At 32.7% G+C, this 21,010-nt stretch overlaps 5 protein-coding genes and 1 long non-coding RNA gene across 6 annotated transcripts; 1 reads left to right on the forward strand and 5 right to left on the reverse strand.

The window, feature by feature from the left end:
• Positions 1–575: 575 nt before the first annotated feature.
• Positions 576–2,500, reverse strand: LOC107359532 (neuropeptide CCHamide-1 receptor). The gene has a single exon (XM_015926016.3). It carries the CDS (start codon positions 1,903–1,905, stop codon positions 862–864), a length of 1,044 nt encoding a protein of 347 aa, XP_015781502.3. The 5' UTR covers positions 1,906–2,500; the 3' UTR covers positions 576–861.
• A 4,624-nt stretch (positions 2,501–7,124) lies between these two features.
• LOC107359394 (rab GTPase-activating protein 1-like) lies at positions 7,125–8,141 on the reverse strand. The gene has a single exon (XM_015925877.3). The coding sequence runs from the start codon at positions 8,139–8,141 to the stop codon at positions 7,125–7,127; it is 1,017 nt and encodes a 338-aa protein (XP_015781363.3).
• A 447-nt stretch (positions 8,142–8,588) lies between these two features.
• On the forward strand, positions 8,589–11,969 carry LOC107359531 (uncharacterized). The gene is made up of 6 exons (XM_015926015.3): positions 8,589–8,756; positions 9,330–9,407; positions 9,482–9,573; positions 9,644–9,971; positions 11,085–11,296; positions 11,462–11,969. Exons 1-6 carry the CDS (start codon positions 8,669–8,671, stop codon positions 11,846–11,848), a joined length of 1,185 nt encoding a protein of 394 aa, XP_015781501.2. The 5' UTR covers positions 8,589–8,668; the 3' UTR covers positions 11,849–11,969.
• Positions 11,970–12,954: 985 nt separating this feature from the next.
• LOC107359534 (uncharacterized) lies at positions 12,955–14,122 on the reverse strand. Its single transcript, XR_001568114.3, has 3 exons — positions 14,033–14,122; positions 13,861–13,952; positions 12,955–13,790 (listed from the first exon to the last, which is right to left on the reverse strand). It is a non-coding gene; the product is annotated as an uncharacterized LOC107359534 (long non-coding RNA).
• Positions 14,123–15,244: 1,122 nt separating this feature from the next.
• Positions 15,245–16,690, reverse strand: LOC107359530 (uncharacterized UDP-glucosyltransferase YdhE-like). The gene is given in 2 exon segments (NM_001323094.1): positions 15,245–16,523; positions 16,653–16,690. Coding segments are annotated over 2 exon segments (1,317 nt in total).
• Positions 16,691–16,976: 286 nt separating this feature from the next.
• Positions 16,977–20,463, reverse strand: LOC107359395 (uncharacterized). The gene is made up of 6 exons (XM_089267043.1): positions 20,122–20,463; positions 18,336–18,413; positions 18,177–18,268; positions 17,792–18,107; positions 17,507–17,715; positions 16,977–17,433 (listed from the first exon to the last, which is right to left on the reverse strand). Exons 1-6 carry the CDS (start codon positions 20,207–20,209, stop codon positions 17,050–17,052), a joined length of 1,167 nt encoding a protein of 388 aa, XP_089123169.1. The 5' UTR covers positions 20,210–20,463; the 3' UTR covers positions 16,977–17,049.
• Positions 20,464–21,010: the final 547 nt, after the last annotated feature.

Raw genomic sequence — 21,010 nt, forward strand, 5'->3', positions numbered from 1 at the left:
TATTGATCTAAGGTGCAATTAGAGCCAATTTACACAAGACTCCATGAACAATAGAAAAGTTTGAGTCGTTTTATTGCCGCTTTAGCATATCGATTACGATATGAACGGTTCAATTTAACGAATCATGTGTTTCAATATTAAACTCAACCGTTCAAAGTTGTCTTGTTATCTCAACTAATAATGATTGAGGAGTGTATTTTGCAGTCCTTTATTGCGCTAAATTCACTTTGCCCTCAGCCCATCAACTGATTCATTATCGATAGAATCAGGAATCATCATATTATTGCATTAATTTCAGCTATGAACACAAGATTAACTTGAAATAAAGATTCAGATCGCAAACTACCGATGGAGTATTTCTTGGAATTGAATTGGCACCTGGTTGCGTTACCGACAAATACAAAGTCTAATAATAAGTTATGATTTAATTATCTAACTGTTTGTAATAGTTTACAATTTACTGTTCTTGATTTGTTCAATTCCTATCTTAACCATTGAACAATGGCCAAGATCATATTAAATATGAGTTTTGAGATACGCGAGTTGTAAAAATGTATGTTAATGAATATAGACAGTTATTGTTGTTGTTCAATTTGATTGTTTTTATTATTATAGCTTATTTTTTCTTGATTTAAGCAAATTGTTATTGTTTTGTACATTTTACATTTATTTGAGAGTTTTGTATTTAATGACAAAAAAGAGGCAAATTTACTTTCGGTAAAATTGAATATAAAAGTATAAAAAGAATGATATTTCATTTTTGTTCACAATTGTCTGACTAGTTTAGCTGTGTTTGTCGAGGATTGAGATGAGTATTTACAATTTGTTTTGTTAAATTTGATTTCTTCAAGTTTCGAGATTCTAAATATCTCTTAAGAAGGAAAATTTTGATTTGATTAATTTTTTTAAATGACAAGATGTACTACAAATAATTATTGGATTAAGAACAGAGTTGATGAAGATACACATGAATGATGTTATCCTTGCTGTCTGCCAGAAGAGAGCTTCATTAGATGAGATTGGTTTAAAGTAGAAATACAAATTAACTAGATGATGAGGAAGAAATGATAGTGCAAATAGTCCAACCAGAAGGAAAGCCAAACGGATAGTAAAGGTTGCCTTGCGGAGAGCGCGATCTTTGGATGTTTTACGGTAAGTTAATTTATTTTTAACATTGTAAACCAATTTACGGGCCACAATGGTATAACAATACGAGGTGATTAAGATTGGAATCAGGAAGAAGATGATTGTCTTCAGTGCGGTCAGTATTTGGGGTCCAGGCTTGGGAAGAAAGGTAAATCCTGGTGTGCATATGAGTAGAGTTGAACCCGAGTCCAGTTGTGTTCGGGTTAATCGAGATGATAGGGATGTTGGCAAGGCTAGCATTATTGATATTAGCCAGATTAAATAGATTGTTGCCAGGGCTAGGTTACGATGTTTACGGTCAGCTTGTTTCTGCATCCAGGCAACAGCTGATAAAACGGCAAGGTAGCGATCAAGAGATACAGCAATCAGAGTTAAGGAAGAAACAGAGACTGAAATGTCTCGTAGAGTGTCAGATAAAATACACATTGAAGAGGCAAGTGTTGGTGTTATAAATGATGTTGAGCTGGGTGAAGATGTATTGGAAGACGAATGATCATTTGGTAAGGTTTCCGTTACATATGTTGATAATAGCATTGGTATAAGGCCTAAGATTGTACAAAGATCACCAAGAGCAAGGCAAAGAGTGTAAATTGTTGATGAAGTTACGGGTATTTGTTTACGTAAAATTGTCACAATTAACCACAGGTTACCCAAAAGACCGGTAAAAAAGATGGGAGCAAATAAAATGGAAACAATTATTACTTCAGCTTTACCATTGTATTCATTGCGGATCCAATCAACATCAAATAATTTCAACATGACGATAATTATAGTTGACCCAGTGGATAATTTAACCTTAAATAAAGATGTGTGTTGGCAAATAATTAACTGGAACAATTAAAAAACACTTAAATTAATATTTAACACTGCTAGTTGGTTGACTAGGGGTAGACAAAAGTAGCTCAGAAGAAGCCAAAAACAGATGTTTTAGATTTAGCGCGTAAACCTTTATGTCATGTGAACATGTTAACAGTTGTTTCAATAGTGAATTGAAATTTACTTGCATTGACCATTAAGTAGTCTAGAACTAAAATTTTATTCAATTCAGAATAGATTACATGCGTAATTATCAACTGAACTTTTCTTCCCTCCCTTAACCATTTTAACATTGAATGGACATCAACATAACTTACAGGTTAAACAGTTTCTTTAAAGTCCAATACTATTAGGGATTTGACTAAAAAAACTGACCGTCTAATGTCAATGAAACTTACAGTGTTGTTGAGTTTGTGTTGTAATATGAATCAGTAATTTGTTACGTTCCCAGATTTAATTTGAAACCTGATTAATACAATGATTACGTATTCAACAAGTTGCCAACAGTTGTAACACTTGTATATAAATATCATCGAAATGAAAGTATTTTCACTTTACCTTTTCTCACCAAAAATGATCAAGTTCAAGTTGACCATTTTTTAGTTTATTAATCAATGATTTATTGTTCAATTGAAAAGACTTTTTTTATTGAAGTCTTAGTAGTCAAGTTTGGCTATTGATTAGCTTAATCTATTCAAATCCTAATGATTTAACCTCTCAATTTTTCCAAATTAGCTTATGCCCATAAGTTAGAGCAATCAATTTCATTCATTATTTGTAAAGATGTTGATTTTCACTGGAAAGGATTCGCATTCAGTAAATCAGTGTCAAAGTCCTCATCAATCTGCTAAATTGACTGTCAAGGATTTAAAGCCTTAAAAATTTAAATTCAACTCTTTGATATTCAAATATTTAGCTTTCATTTTTCATGATAATTCTTGGAGGGTCACTTTCCAAATTAAACAGGATATTTTTCAAGATTCTAAAAAAATAACATAACAAATAACAGAAAATAATTCCTATTTACAATATAATAATGCTACTTTATAAACTGTTAATCTTAAAATTAAATAACGTCAAGTAATCATAACAATATAGCAATCTTTACCAGACTCTACATATAGACTTGTCATAAAATAAGAACGATATTCATAAAATATTATCTAAAAAATTTCTGCATAACATTATGAGCAAATCAATCGGAAAATTTTGAAATTTTCATAACGGCTATATTCCTGTTTCGCCAATTCTTTAAGCAAACAAACACTTTAAAACACAACAATATTTCGAAAATCTCTCTGATCGACAGTTTTAGAGAAATTTGAGGACAAGGTTGAAAATTTAATCGTGTTTTACTCAATCATGAAAGCATATTTTTCATGAAACTCATTTTACTGGTGTAATTTTTAATGATCAATCAGAAAATGCTTTTATTTTGTGAAATACATTTTCCTGTTTCTGTTAAACACGCCAGTTCGATTTTCAGTTGAACTGAATGCTTGCTGTGTCCGTAATAGTTAGAGAGATGGAACTTATTTTTTGTCTATAAAAATTTTTGACCCACATCAGCTATCGAAAGCGGTTAGGCTTTACTTTTACGGACAAAGGCGTTAACATCAGAACAGATGATGAGAACTTTGAACTTTGCTCCAATCAAATTAATCCTTTCAATGTTGTTTTAGATGGTCACGAAATTGGATGAACATAATGAATAAAAAGATGGAAAACACTAGAAAAAACATGGTGATATAAGTGATTCTAAAGAAGACAGTAAATATGCTTTCTCGAACATTGAAAGCTTGTACAGCCTCGCAAAGATTGTTTTTTCATGATGAGGAATGAAGATTTTTCAACAGACTAATGCCTTTTAATTTTAATCTGAAAAATTAGTTCAGCCGAAGATGAATAGGAATCAGGAATGGAGCTAGCAAAATATTTCAAGTTGATTCCAAAAAGGTTAATATTTCTCGAAGTCAAAAACCATGAATTTTACTTATACCATTGTTTGCGCTTTTTTTCTTGATTTTTTAATTGGTTAGATAAAGTGTGTTTTTTTAAGAAATCTCTCCATATGTTCTAATGTTAACGCCTTTGTCCGTAAAAGTAAAGCCTTACCTCGAAAGCTATTTACAATTTATCAACTGTTCTCTTGATTTTGACCAAAGATTTAAGAAATTTGAGCCACAATGTTTCGAGAACGGTAGTAACTACAAACATCATTTTTTGACCATTCATTAGATTTCATCATGTGCTATTGTATATTGAAATAAAAAATTGGTTATAGTATTATCTATGTTGCCAGATCTTATGCTTGATTTATAAAAAGACAAAAGCTTACATCCAAGTACTTTGGTTTAGAACCTTTCAAGTAACCAAACGTGTGTTAAAGTTTAGCGTGTAGAGTCATTTGTACAATTCTGCTTAATTAGCCCATAAAAACATAAGCCATTAAAACATAAGCCCAAGTATAAGTTTATTTGGGTGACGAGTCATCTCACCAAAAATGAATTGGCCACAAAACAGCCAAGTCCGAAACGCCCAAAGTCAAAACAGCCAAATACAAAGCTGCTTAAATCAAATATAATAAAACTACAGTAATTTCTCGGTTAATGCATAAAAATGTGGGTTAAGCTTCAACGAAAAATCAGCAAGGTGGCGTTGTTTTTTCATTAAATTTACATTTTATTTTCATTTTAAGGGGTGTGGGCCGCAGTGGCTCCACTGTTCGCTTGCGCACGAACTACAAATGTGTATTGTGTATCACATATTCAAATTACAAGCATATGCTTGTTTACAATATTCAGTAAGAGAGGAATGACAGAAGAGAGAAAGAGAGGAGAAACCGGACCGAGAGAGACTCGAACCCGGGATTACATGCTTGATAGGCAGACGCCCTATCCATAGGGCTATACAACTTTACATTGAAAATTAAACTGGAGCATGAGCAACTAACTTTTATGCGTTAACCGAGTATATGCATTAACCGAGAAATTACTGTACTTAAATGATCAGATTTGTTAGGGGTATCTAAAAGTACTTTTGTTTTTTACCACTGACTTTTGCTTCAATTTTGAATAAGTTTGACTTGATCAATAGACTCAATAATTTTAAGGACACAAGAGCATCGACATAGGTGTATGTAGACCATTTTCTGACGCGATCGGAGTTAACTAACTATAATTAATTAGCTTATCAATACCCATAGAAAGGTTTTTTTGGACTTTTTTGCAATATGAATTGATATAATTTAAGCAGCTTTGTTATGGACTGTTTTGACTTTGGCTGTTTTGTGCCTTTACCCCAAAAATAATGCTTTTTATCGATAACTTTGGTCAATATTTAAATTCATATGGATAAATGAGCGATGCCTCAACAGTACTAAAAGAAACCAAATGACAAATTTTGAAGTCAATTTCATCAACGATTGTCCACCAGACAAAATTTTTAAATAAGAATTTGCGTTTTTAAATGTGGATTGAATTTACAGAATGTACACAGTGAAAATAAATTTGCGATCAGTCATGATCGGGGCATAACTTGTTATATTAAGATCATGTAGCAACTATGAAAAACTTTTTTCGCAACTCAACACAACTGAACAGCAACTCAGAGATCATTTGCGAATCAGTAATGCATCGTAAACATGAAATTGAACTGATGACATTGACATGGATTGACATTGATCATTGAATTCAGCAAAACTGAAATCAAGACGAGATTTCCGTTTGTTAAGCCTATACAGTTGCTATCCCTTTTCAATTAAGTGAATAATAAAGTTAATTGTTAAATTTAACCCTTAAATATTAAGTTTTTTCAATAAGTCACTCGGCGCACGCCGAAACTAGCTGTGGCTAATGAGAAGAGAAGTGAGCGGACGAGGATTTCTTATGACTTACCCAAAATCGATGTATTTTAAAATTGATTTCAATTTGTCTCAAAGCTCATTGGGTTGTGAAGCTTTTAGTGAGCCTTCTTAATCATTCAAAACTGTCCAACGTTAACTTATGCCGGTCATCAATGAAGTGAGATCATTATAAAAGTTAGTTTTAGAACCAAATTTCGTTTCAAATGTTCTAAAATTTATGACAATATGAAAGTACAGTAAATTCACACTTATTTGGAAAAAACCAAGAAATTAAATCATTATCTTTTCTCAAATTGAAAAAATTCATGTATGGAGTGAAAAAAATGGCGTTGAAATTATTAGCGCTATATAATTGGTGAGCCAACGCGAAAAGTTGAATATTTAATAAGTAACTCACGCCTTGATGGTAAGATATACGTTTGGAGCTCAGTAACATTGTGAATAATTTATAAAATCTAATGAAAAGATTTACATTTTCAGATGACAAAGTTTATTCCAAGGATCTGGTTTATCATGTAAGAACAGAACCTTTAGATGGATCTGTTTTACTTAAGGTTTTTCCTAATTTAAGGGTGAGTTGTCAGAATAATTACAATTCGATCGTTCGTTTAAATTAATTTCATTATTTATCTAACAACATAGATCGTTCATATCAATTTAACATTTGTCATTGAGAGAAAGAAGAGATGAGGAGCAAAGGGGAAATTATTAGAATTATCATTCATCGATCGAAACATGTTTAGAAAGATAATAAAATCATTCAACAATTGATTTGATGAATCAGTTGAGAATATAACGAATTCAATAAAATATGTGTCACAGTTAATTTACAAACATTTGTCTTATTTTGAGAAATAAAACTCTCTGTTTCTGTACAGCAGATCACTTCAATTTTCAGTCAAACCTTTTTGTGTGTGTGACAAAAACAAACAAAAAGTGTTCTGCTTATAAGAAAATAAGATCATTTTATGGTTGGCCATCAAAAGTTACATCAGGGAAATAAGTTTCATGAAAAAATTTGGTTCCATAATTGAAAAAAAGACGATCGAAGTTTCAACTTGAGCCTCAATTTTCCCGAAAACTGTTGGCCAGAAAAAAATTTTAATTGCATAAATGGACTCAGTTTTTATGTCTCTATAAACCCACAAAGATCCCAAATCATATGTAACAAACCTAATATTATTTTATCATTTATTTTTGATTTTTATTCGTCTATTTGCCTGATTATTCGCCTTTTTACCGGTACTCGCCTATTTGCCGGGTATTCGCCTTTTACTCCGGTCCCAACTTTTTGATTTTACAACTTTTTGACATTAACAGCTGTTTGTAAAAGGATACGAGCGTTTTCTTCAACTCTATATCTTTTAGGTAAATGCACACGAAAGTGTTTAAGTACTCCTTCAAAATCGAGTAAAAGAAGCTCTTTTCGGGATAATAGTAGAAGGGTAATGGCAACTTGAAAAATGGTCTCCATTCCTTGGAGTAAAAATAAGTCAAGTATATAAAATACAACATGAAGAGGAAATTTAGCACTGAAAAGCGTTAAAAACCATTGGGAGGCATACATGTGAGCTTCAATACCAGATGCAACGAAATGTTGATGTAGATCAGGAATCAAATCTTCCATTATTCTCTCAAGTTGATAAAATTGAAGTTGTAACTCCTCAAAACCAGAACGGAATAAATTACGAACACCATATTTGTTCATGATTTTGACCAGAAGACAGAATGCTTGTTCCTCTGGCATATGAAGAAGCAAAGCTGCCGTCATGAAAGTTAATCCTTGACAATAACCAATCTCTTGATCATAAATTGAATATGCTTTACACAACCGATAAAGTGAATCTTGTCCAGATGAACCAGATTCCTTGAAATACTCATTGGCGGGGAATGTTCTGTTAGTATCTTTACGGATAAAAAGTTCAAATGGAGTTTCCTTTGTGATTAAAACTCTATACTCTTCCATAAGAGCTAAGTCATCTTGACAACAAGCTAATAATTGCCACACTTCGCCTCTTAAGGCTTCTGGAACACCTCTTTTAACCAATTCTGCTAGGCCTTTGGGTCGTTGATTAAGATCTTTTCTCCATTTGGCAAGAACATCGGCCCATCCTTGCAATTCAACTTCACTACATTCCTTAGACACCTCACCTGAACCACTTAAAAGAGGTTCATCATTGTCCGAGTCTTCTTCCTCTGGAGCTGCAACCAAACTCGGTGGATCAGCTTTTGATTTGTCAAAAGCTGAAGGAAAATTTAAATTAACCAAGTGATTTGGAATCAATTCGAATATCAACGAATGCGAATAAGACATTAAAATTAGAGAATTGAATGTTGGGCAAAACTTCAATTCAGGATCGAACTCCAATCGTTAAGCATTAAAATCTTGATCCATCTTAATCCTTAACTTGTGGATTAGGACCCTTTGTTTACTCTAAGCAGGATTGTCTAAATGACTCACCAGTTTAAACTTGGACGCATGTTTGGCCACTTGAAAGGTCGATATCAAAATTTCAAAATTTTCCACACTATAAAAACAGACTAGAAACAAGTCAATCAAAGTCCAACCAATGTTTACTAGTTCAGTTCAGTTTTTTCAGTCGAACCGAACAGATCGTTTTTAAACTCAACTTGTACAGGCTAGTAACTCGGGTTAACTTAAACTAGTGATAGTAGCTTTTGCAAACTTTTTATATTGATCCATTTTTAGTGAACACGTCTACAACCGATTCATTCCTTGTATGTTTTTAGTGCCTCATTGGTGTACTTCGGTGACAATATTGCTAAATTTTTAGTAAATTCATCTACAATCCATTCATTTCTTGGTGTTATTTTGGGACAATGTCTATAGATAAACTTCCAACAGAAATTTTAGACTTCATCTTTGACAAGCTCACCGAGCTAAATGATATTGTAAACTGCTTTCAAGGTATGTATAAACAGTGTTACTTTATTGTATTTTGATTAACTATTACAAGTGCAGCCCCGATCATGATTGATCGCAAATTTATTTTCACTGTGTACGATAAATTCAATCCACATTTGAAGACTCAAATTCTGAGTTAAAAAATTTTTAGATGGACAATCGTTGGTGCCATTGACTTCAAAGTCGTCTGATCTCTTTTACAGTCTCTAGTACAGTTGAGGCACCAAATTATTAATCAAACTCTTTACTTGAAAGACAGTTTTGCATTTATTCCTAGTTTAACAATAAACCATCAAATTAAAAACCAAAAAGTTTTCCTCCCAAACACAATGCTACAAAATACGGATTCTGCATTTTTTCCCCATACCCTGTTTAAACGGGAATTTCTCAGTAACCTGAATTCTGATTAACCTCTGACTATTTTTCGGACATGTAGTTCAATCGTGGCTTTCAGTCTGTGACAAAATTCCCTCGTAGAAACCTTTCCGTTTATTTACAATTTTTACACAAAAATTTTATGTTTTGACTTTATATATTGTATAGATAATTTGATAATTAATTGATGTCTTTTTACAGTCTGCGAAAGATGGAGTTATATCATTGGTGAGCGAACTCACAAAGTTAAATATTTAATAAGTAACCCACGGCTTTTTGGTAAGATATACGTTTGAAACTCGTTAACATCGTGAATAATTTATGAAATCTAATGAAAGGATTTACATTTTCAGATGACAAAGTTTATTCCAAGGATCTTGTTTATAATGGGAGAACAGAACCTTTAGATGGATCTGTTTTACTCAAGGTTTTTCCAAATTTAAGGGTAAGTTGTCAGAATAATTACAATTCGATCGTTCGTTTAAATTAATTTCATTATTTATCTAACAACATAGATTGCTGACATTTCCTTGCCATACAGGATAAGAAAAAAATATGACATTTCTAATTTAGTTTTGGAGCTGTTGAGAAATGGCAAACACATCAAAGGATTAATAGAAGTTCCGTTGATGAAATATGTGGATATATTCAAAAATAGAACAGCTCTTGAAATGTTGTGTATCAGCCGCCTACCCGATGAGATACCTATAAGTGACATTAATGAAAGTGTGAAACAGCTCTACACGTGCTCGCATCCTGTCCCAATGTCTGACTTCAGCAAACTAATACATTTTTTGCCGAGTTTAGAACGATTGCAAGCAAAAATTCGCTATGATAACCAAGGTGAGTTTAAATTTAATTTTAATAGAAATATGCTTGAAACTTCATGACGGCAGCTTTGCTTCTTCATGTGCCAGAGGAACAAGAATTCTGTCTTCTGGTCAGAATAATGCATCAATATCGTGTGCGAAATCTATTCCGTTCCGGTTTTGAGGAGTTACAACTTCAATTTTATCAACTAGAGAGAATAATGAAAGATTTTATTCCTGATTTACACCAACATTTCGTTGCATCTGGTATTGAAGCTCACATGTACGCCTCCCAATGGTTTTTAACGCTATTCAGTGCTAAATTTCCTCTTCATGTTGTATTTTATATACTTGACTTATTTTTACTCCAAGGAATGGAGACCATTTTTCAAGTTGCCATTGCCCTTCTACTATTATCCCGAAAAGAGCTTCTTTTACTCGATTTTGAAGGAGTACTTAAACACTTTCGTGTGCATTTACCTAAAAGATATAGAGTTGAAGAAAACGCTCGTATCCTTAAAAAGATTAGTAAATAGTAAAATTCATTTACGAAGACAATTAGACGTTTCCGAGGATAAAGTTGACTCTCTACAGAAAGAGCTATTAGCCACTAAAAAATTGTTAGTTGACACCGAAGAAGAAAAGAAAAGATTGGATGAAGAGATAAGTCAAGTAAAAGAAGTGTTCAGAAGAGCAACAGCCAAAACTGATGTTAATATTAAAAGAGATGCCAAGATAATCGGACAATACAAGGAGATATGTTCAAAATTAAGTGAAAGACTTGAACTAGAACAGAGTAGTCTGAACGAAAAGCTCGATTCGTTGGCTGTATTGTGTAAAACATGTGAAACCTGTAGTTCAACCATCAGTAAATTTATTTCTGGAGAGAAAGAAGGTCAAGATAAAGTTCGTCAGCAGAATATGGAGAATGGTGAAGCTGCTTTTGATGGAACATCTCATCCACTTGCACCCTCATCATCGCAAGGTGAAGCGTCAATGGAGTCCAAACTAAGAGAACTGGAATTGGAACTAGCACAAACTAAACTAGCTTTGGTTGAAGCTGAATGCCAAAATCAAGAGCTTAAATTATATTTTAATATAAATGTTTTTCTAATCACCCTTTTTCTTGCGTTTTCATGTGATGTAGATGCTGGTTATGATGGCCCAAAACTTATGAACCTTAAAATAGCTGAACTGGATCTTAGAGCAAATTCATTACCAGGCCTTCTACAGTTTGGATTGGAGTTACTTGATGCTTGCCCGGCTCTAGTAAGCGCACATGTTTACGCTTTCACCTCTGCAATTATCGTCGAAGATACAACTAAAAATGAAAATATGCGAGATTTAGTCTTGCAATTTGTAAGTATGAAATTTCCTTGAAATATTCATTTTCCTTTGTGAAGAAATCATTTTAATCGGCAATAGATTCCAATGAACTGCTTTAGATGATATGAGTCTCTCACAATACTTTTATATTTACATGATATCTAATGAATAACATGCATTTCTGATTTAACAATACAGAGAGAGGCAGTAGCGTGGCATTCCCAAATAGATTTATTGGCCAAGTATCCGAATCTAAAGCATTTGGCGTTACGATGTAATTTGACTTTGAGGGATGATCATATTCACGATATTCTATCAACTTTACCAAAACTGGTGTTACTTGATGTTCGTGGTTCTCCTCGATTAACTCGTAGATCTGCGCGTTTCGTTGAAGATTATTGTGAACGGCATGGACGATCGATTCATTTTTATTTCAAAAAAGAAGATCGCGAGCAAATTGAGAAAGATTGGCCACATTTGTCAACTCGACAAGAAATAATTAGCCGTGGATTCGATTTCATGGCAAACTGTTTTCTCAAAGACAATGACACATTACCATATTTTTTGGATCCTATGGATGACTAACAATACCAAATTAAAATTACCAAGCGACTAAAGCAAATCGTGTCGATCCAGTTGAAAGATTGAAAAAGGAAAATAAAAAGCTATTAGAAAGTAACATGAGATTGGAGCAGGAAAATAGCCCATGAGTAAATAGTAAAATTCATTTACGAAGACAATTAGACGTTTCCGAGGATAAAGTTGACTCTACAATACAATATTTCACTCGTATCACAATTCACAAAAAACTGTTACCAATAACACAAATACCAATCTTCTTTTCATGTTTATCAAATTACTGACATCAATTATTGATTTGAATTTTGAAAATTTCACCTTAACAAATTCCATTTCAATTTTGAATCTCATTTATAAATGTATGCTAACAACAAAGCTTGTAATAATTATTTGTATGAGGTTTGTTTAAGTCATTAAACTGTCTGTTTGTACAATATTTTTCACTCACATCGTATCTTAATTCACAAAAAAACACTTGCGTGAAACATTCGCTCACACTAACATTATACAGACTTAACCGAATCTCAACAAATTAATGTGATTTGCTTGACCTCTCCTATTAGATTCAAGGTTGCAGTTAATGAATCTTAAAAGTGGTTTATTAATTTAATATTTACTACGAATCATATCAAGTGTGACTGCGTTAATATTCGTACAGTTGCAAATGCATTGTTTTGTTAACAGTCAAAATGCAATTAGTATTCATTCCCTGTAACTTTGTGTTACACATAGAGATTGACGATTCTCGATTAATCAGGTAATCGATATTTTTAGCGATTAGCGCAAGGGAATCGATTATATCGATGCTTAATCAAGGTAGCAAATATTAAACCTTGAAGCATTCAAGCAACATCTCCAACATTGAAGCTCTTCTTTACATGAAGGAAGTGTCGATTCGATTTTAAGATCGATCTGATCCATTTTTCTCGCTCAAAAATTGATCCATCTCAACCGAGAGAAAATCAATCTCCTTAAAAACCCGTGCTTTCGAGCCAGGAGACGCTTTTATAGATCCGCTGATACTTTTTTTGAAAAAATGAAGAAATGAAGTGTTTTTTAGGTATTTTTTCTGAAATAAATGTGCTTTTAACAATCGAAAATCGATCGATTTCTGAGCAAAATCGATATCAGTAAAAAATGGCAATCACACATCCCTACTTTACATCAATAGAGTACAAATTAGTCTTTTGCATAGCACTGAAATCACTGGAAGTCGAGTATTTTAATTCTGAGTTGCTAAAATTATGCCGAATGTCCTTTTATTTTTTCTTCAAACTTTTAATCGCAAAATTCGCGAGTTTTTAGCTCATGTGAAGCTTATCGATTCTCGCAAGAACTAATCGAGTATCTTGCCCGCCAATGAGTATTTCAAGGAATCTGGTTCATCTGGACAAGATTCACTTTATGCGGTTGTGTAAAGCATATTCAATTTATGATCAAGAGATTGGTTATTGTCAAGGATTAACTTTCATGACGGCAGCTTTGCTTCTTCATATGCCAGAGGAACAAGCATTCTGTCTTCTGGTCAAAATCATGAACAAATATGGTGTTCGTAATTTATTCCGTTCCGATTTGAGGAGTTATAACATCAAATTTTATCAACTAGAGAGAATAATGAAAGATTTTATTCCTGATTTACATCAACATTTCGTTGCATCTGGTATTGAAGCTCACATGTACGCCTCCCAATGGTTTTTAACGCTTTTCAGTGCTAAATTTCCTCTTCATGTTGTATTTTATATACTTGACTTATTTTTACTCCAAGGAATGGAGACCATTTTTCAAGTTGCCATTACCCTTCTACTATTATCCCGAAAAGAGCTTCTTTTACTCGATTTTGAAGGATGAAGGATCCTTTGATGTGTTTGCCATTTCTCAACAGCTCCAAAGCCTAATTAGAAATGTCATATTTTTTTCTTATCCTGTATGGCGGGGAAATGTCAGCGATCTATGTTGTTAGTTAAATAATGAAATTAATTTAAACGAACGATCGAATTGTAATTATTCTGACAACTTACCCTTAAATTTGGAAAAACCTTGTGTAAAACAGATCCATCTAAAGGTTCTGTTCTTACATGATAAACCAGATCCTTGGAATAAACTTCGTCATCTGAAAATGTAAATCTTTTCATTAGATTTTATAAATTATTCACAATGTTACTGAGCTTCAAACGTATATCTTATATGTACCATCAAGCCGTGGGTTACTTATTAGGTATTTGACCTTCCGCGTTCGCTGACTAATAATATACATAACATATGTAACTCCATCTTTCACAGACTGTAAAAAGACATCAATTAATTATTAAATTATAATAGTTAATTAAAATACAATAAAGTAACACTGTTTATACACACCTTTAAAGCAGTTTACAATATCATTTAGTTCGGTGAGCTTGTCAAGCTTTCTCACCTGAAAGACATTTTTTAATGATCTTACAACATTTTTCACAATCTTTGCAAGCTTATCTTGAGAGATTATCATCTGGAAAATCTAGACTACTCTGTTCTTGTTCAGGTCTTTCACTTAATTTTGAACATATCTCCTTGTATTGTCCGATTATCTTGGCATCTCTTTTAATATCAACATCAGTTTTGGCTGTTGCTCTTCTGAACACTTCTTTTACTTGACTTATCTCTTCTTCCAGTCTTTTCTTTTCTTCTTCGGTGTCAACTAACAATTTTTTAGTGGCTAATAGCTCTTTCTGTAGAGAGTCAACTTTGTCCTCCTTAATTATCAAATTCGAGTCATTTAAAATTAATCTATTCATTAATCGAAAGATTGATGATTAACGCAAACTGACACTGAAAATTAGGTGTGAAGGGTTGATGTAATATAATAAAATAGATCTTTATTCATTTGGTATCAATATTTATATACGATTCAAAAAATAACGAAAACAAGTTGCATGAAATCAAATCTAATTTCTTACTCTTGATTTGATACAGGGTGTACCATAAAGTGAGCGGTAAATTATCATTGCGTTAATTAGTCTGAGCGAAGCGAAGACTTAGTCCACAGCTCAAAAATTTCAAAAAATCAAACTTTGGTCACCGATAGCTCACAAACGGTAACACCTACCCATTTCAAATTTTCACCATAGATGGACATCAATATGAAGAAGTGCAGAAAGAAAGGATTTTTGTTTACGTATTTCTGTTGTCGGTTTATATGCAAAAACCGATTTCTTTAAATACAGGGCCTAAGTGGATGAAACTTGTCAAAAAGTATTTTCATGTTGCCTGTGCAAAAATCCATTATTAAAAAGTTCCTTATACCTTCAATAAGTGGTTATTTTCAGTGATTCTATTTTTTCTCCAGAAAAATTTCGATCTATTATAGAACCTTCTGAATCTTCCTTTTTCATCCTTGAACTGCGGATTTGGATGATATTCAGGCTTTCAGTGTACAGATGCTCTTTTAAGTCCAATTTGTTTTTCTATCATTTTTACAGCTTCAGATAAACTATTTGAGTTTCTCATGCTTTGTGAAATAGCTTCCACTCGATTTTTTATTTGTTCATCAGCAAATATTTTCTCAATGCAATCGAGAAAATAATATTCATTGAAATCATATGGATTGACACGAAAACCGATTTTCTTATCAACAACTCGCTGTGCATTATCAAATTGGTCGTTAAAATAGGGAAATACAATCATGGGCTTTCCATAATAAAGTGTTTCCATAAAAGTATTGTTCCCTCCATGCGTTATAACCAGATCAACGACTTGCATCACCTTAAGTTGATCCACGAAATTTTCACCCCACATGTTGCCAGCCAATTCAAGTTGATCACCTCGAGCTCCTCTGGAGATGATAAATTTATGAGGTGATTTAGCTAAAATACTAATAAACCTTTGCAACATGGCTAAATCTGCTGATGCCAGTGATCCTAACGAGAAGTAAATAGTTTTTCCAGGCTTATCTTTCAACCGCTCTGGTATAACAAAATCAGTATCATCATCAGGCTGACGAATGAGAGAATCTATTCGGCACCAACCAGGTTCTATTGGTTCACATTCAGTGTAGTCCAAGGCAGCTGGATAATGATAGAAGCCAATGGTTTGAGGACTATCCACGAATTTTGCTGGATTGAATCTGGCTTGTTTAAGACCAGCAGCATCCAAATCTTTATTGACTGTTTCAATAAGATTGGAATGAGCTTGTCGATGAATCTTTCTGAATTCATCCCAATTGGACTGATCACTGTTAACAGAGTAACCAGAAAATGGTGGAGGTCCTGATGGGTATAATACCAATGGATTCAGTGAGCAAATCGGAAACCAAGGAATTGGACTCTTATATAAGGGCGGAGATGGTGACACGAAATCAACAATTATTGCATCAAATTTGACAATTTCATCAGAAATTATTTTATCCAAAGCTTGATTAACCACATCGTAATAAATAGAGAGTAATTTGTCAGCTTCCTCTTCATTTGGATACTTTTCAAGCAAACGTTCAACTGGATCTTTGCGAAATTTTGCAACTGACAGATCAAATAAACGGAGCATCAATTCATCTAAATTTACCTTCCAAAGTGTCTCATCAAACGGAATGAATGAAAATCCTCCTTCAACAGCCAAATGTCGATGTTTTTCTCGATGAGCAAAATAAACTTCATGTCCAGCGGCTTTTAAACCTTCAGAAAATCTTAAAACTGTATTGACGTGTCCAGCCCTAGTAAAGAATTAAAAAATGAATGAAATCATTGTGTATTGTATATTAAATGAAAATGAGTTGAAGTTTATCTGGTTAACAATTAATACTAAACTATTGTCTAACAGAAAACAGTTTTATGATACTTACGCATCGATCGCTGTCACTAAAAAACGGTAAGATGTCATATTTAGAGACGTAATTTTATTTGTAGGTTAATTTGAACTGGATAATTAATGTTGACTAACGTATTGTTCAATCAAACCACGACTTTTATAAGGCAATTTGAAGAGCCATCTGCTCATGACAGAATTATTAATATGAGTAAAAAAATGAGAGATATCGCTTAAAATCCAAGGACGATGAAAATTTAGGTTCAAAAGTATTAATTTGTCTGTTTTGTACATAGACACTTGAGATTGAACATAGTTAGGTACACGAACTTGTTGCCATTGAATGGATCAAAGTGCTGCAAGATTAATGAAATAAAGTTGTGATAAGATAATTTTATATGATTTCAGTTCTGAACATGTTTTATTTGTTATTTTTAATCATCCATAGGATCCAAGAAACGCGGCAAGTAAAGGAATTCTTTGAGGAAACAATGTTTCATGAAATTTAGTCCACAACTAACTCTTTCTAGTCGTGTTGAAAACTGTGGCCAATCAATTGCAATTTTTTCGTCATCTCTCCTAAAATAGAACTTGATTGAACGTCCATATCGCTCAGAATAATTTCGAACAAAAGCAGCAGCTTTTTTAGTGACTTTATAAGACCCACGAACATCAAGTAACACCAGTTTCGGTAAACTTGAAATAATGTGAATAACGTGTTGGTCTTCCAAAGTTTTGTTATATCGTATCGCCAAGTGCTTGATATTTGGATACTTGGACAATAACATCCGTAGTTGATCCCAATCGATTTCAGATTGCTATATTGCAAATTACAAATGAAATATTATTATTAATTAAAATATGAATATTTCAAGGAAACTTTATACTTACAAATGACAAAACCAAATCTTTTAAGTTTTTATTTTTTGTGTAATCATCGATAATTATGCTTAGAGTCTGGGCGTAAATATACGCGCTCTCCAGCGCTGGGCATGAATCCAGAAATTGAAACCCAAAAACAAGGTTTGACATTTGATGAGGTCGCAGATCCAATTCAATTATTTTAAGATTTCTCAATTGGCTACCAACATATTGAGCAGCTACATCCCATGAACATGAAAAAAAGACAAATGCAAAGTTAAAAAACATTTCTATCAAAATTAAAGGTAAAATTACCTGCTTCATCACTAATAGATGCATGTAGCCTTTCAAGATTGGGGAAAACGACTGGCAGCCAAGTAAAAGGCGACATTCGGCCTTTATGACTGTAGATCTGCTTAACATTGGCATTAACTTTAAAATTAACCATGGACTCGAAATTGATAGTTATCATTTCCAGATTTGGAAAATGAGCAAGTTTATCTGAATAGTCCATGCTAGGATCATCTATTAGACCTTTCAGATGCTTTGCATCTCTCAACAGCTTCAAAACTGGGTAAGTGGGCGCATTAAATGATATTATGTTACCGGGTGGTGGGGATATATCTACAATCTATGTTGATAAAATTAGAAATGAAATGAATTTTAAGAAACTATCAATTTCAGTGACATTAATACATACTTTTAAATTGACAAACAACTTTGATAAATAAGGTCTGTTGATGCATTCTTCTGGCGCATAATAAACTCGATTGAGTGCATAATCTTTTTGGCCTGAAAATATAAAGCGTTTTTATTAGATTTAATTAAATTATTGTTAACCATTAAACAAATATCTTACCATATGTCCAAGTATTGCCAATCAAGTATTTGGCTTTTCTAGCTCTCTCCGCAATTAAAAAGTGCCACTTACTACAGACTGTAGAAAGACAGAAAATTCATTGAATTAGTTTGTTGTTCGATAATTATTCAATTACATTTGTCATTAAATGAACATAACTTAAAATTGTCGAAAATATTTATTAAGAAACAAGTAAAAAGCCTGAATTAAATGCTGATTACTTTTCCCTGTTGATTTCATCTTTTAACCAATAACCCAAAATTCAAAAATTTTGCTTCGGAAAAGATATAATTGTTCATATATTCATTATTTCCAAATGAAATAATTTCCAAACAATACAAAGTATTTCAAAGATTGTGGTAATATTTCAAAGCACGTTGTTGGCGGAAAAATCGCGAGTACATGAATCAATGTAAAAACCCTCTACGAAGGTAAATTATGGTGAAAAATGAAAGCTATGCATTTGAATAGCAAAGAGTTGAATTTAAAATTTTAAGGCTTTAAATCCTTGACAGTCAATTTAGCAGATTGATGAGGACTTTGACACTGATTTAGTGAATGTGAATCCTTTCCAGTGAAAATCAACATCTTTACAAATAATGAATGAGAATGATTGCTACAACTTATGGGCATAATAAGCTAATTTGGAATATTTGAGAGGTTAAATCATTAGGATTTGAATAGATTAAACTAATCAATAGCCAAACTTGACTAGTAAGATTTCAATAAAAAGTCGGTGACAGTCTAGTTACACGGACACAAGGAGGAGCGTTAATTTAACACACGATTTAAACCAATCGCATAAAAGGCACTCATGTGTTGTTTTATAATTTTTACATAACAATGATATTTTAACTAATATTCGGTAAGAGTAAGGTTTTGCGGACTAAGGCGGAACTTAAAAATCACACACTTTCGCTAACCAATAGTAAAATTGATAATTAGTACACAAACAGGTGAACATTTGAGTTTAATTGTTTTTCATATGAAATTAATGATTATTCAGAAATTTCTCTTCTCTTCTTTCAGTATCCATGGATTTGAGACAAGATTAGTAACTAACAACTAGTTCAATTACCATTATAACCATAGACTTAATTTTAAAAGATTAACCTGATTGAATCTTGATTTAAATGTCTCATGTTGCCCCTCCATAGTCCGTAAAACCTTACTCTTACCTAATATTCAATTGTTGAATTAGTGGACAAACAAATTGACCAGCAAGCCGCTTCAGAATTAGCTTTAATATCTATCTCTATTGAGTTATTCTCAATTTTCAAATTTAATTGATCGATGTTAAATTCAAACAGATTGTCTTAAGCGGTTACTGATTTAAAAGTCTTTTCAATTGAACAATAAATCATTGATTAATAAACTAAAAAACGGTAGGTGGACAAGAAAAGGTTGAGAAAAGTCTCTTTAAAAAGTGATAATGTTTGATTTGGTTGATTTGGTGGATGTGTTAGATTGGGTGGTGGACAATACGGTGAAAAGACGGTAAAAAAAGTGGTGGATAAAGGGCGAAGTAAGCTGTTCCCGATCAAGATAAAATTGAACTTGACAAATACCCGTAACTTCATCAACAATTTACACTCTTTGCCTTGCTCTTGGTGATCTTTGTACAATCTTAGGCCTTATACCAATGCTATTATCAACATACATGTAACGGAAACCTTACCAAATGATCATTCGTCTTCCAATACATCTTCACTACAATGTCATTTGTCATTAAATGAACGTAACTTAAAATTGTTGCAAAGAATAAAAATAACATTTTCATATTTACCTTTGTAGCAGTTTATTAAATCTTTTAGTTCATTAATCGAACCAAAAATGAGGAGCAAACACTCTTCTGGAAGCTCATTCAATAACATTGTCGCCAAAAAACACCAATAACTCGCAGCAAAAAACTACAAAAAATGAAAAGTTTGAAGGCAAATTCACTGAAAATTAATCTAGAAAAGTTTTCAAAGAAAAAAATGAAGCTTGCTTTATTGGTGGCAGAAAGTTGTTCACAAGAATGAAAGCATGAAAGAGTTCAAAGTGACAATGCTTAAATACTGAGACCAGAAGTCCAAACGTTTCGATAAAAATGTATCTTGTCACAAAATCCGTTTATGCGCATCACAAACTAGATTTATTTGTTTGTTCCAAGATGACTAATATATTTATTCAAAGCAGTCCAAGCGTTATCGAAAAAAGAATGGAATCAACAGATAAGATGTGGTGCTGGTGGTGTTGGTAACTTTAAACCTTAAGAGATCATTTCTTAAAAGCTTAAAAGATTTGAGAAGTTGGACCAAACCTATTTAATCTTTTGCTCTTTTGAATTTTGCTAGTATCCTTTTGCTCAAATGGAGTGCAATTTAATTTGAATATTGACCAAAGTTATCGATAAAAAGCAGAACCATGAACCAGAAGCGAGAATCAGAATCTCAAATATGTTTATGTTTTGATGTTATACACATTAAGGATAAAATAAATTTTGATAATAACGGTGGTCATTATTGATTGATTCATTCTTGTAATTACAGTAGAGTCTCCACTTAAGTTGTATAAATTTTGATGGGCGACATCTAACGGAATAAATTTAAGGGCTAAATTTTGAGACTTTTTCATAGTTTTTGACACATTTATAATTGATTTAATATGGAAACCATCTTTTATAATGCAAT

This window comes from Tetranychus urticae, chromosome 2 (genome assembly GCF_039701765.1).
Source record: "Tetranychus urticae isolate SD_2017Ah chromosome 2, NJAU_TeUrti_SD_1.0, whole genome shotgun sequence".
Lineage (NCBI taxonomy): Eukaryota > Metazoa > Arthropoda > Arachnida > Trombidiformes > Tetranychidae > Tetranychus > Tetranychus urticae.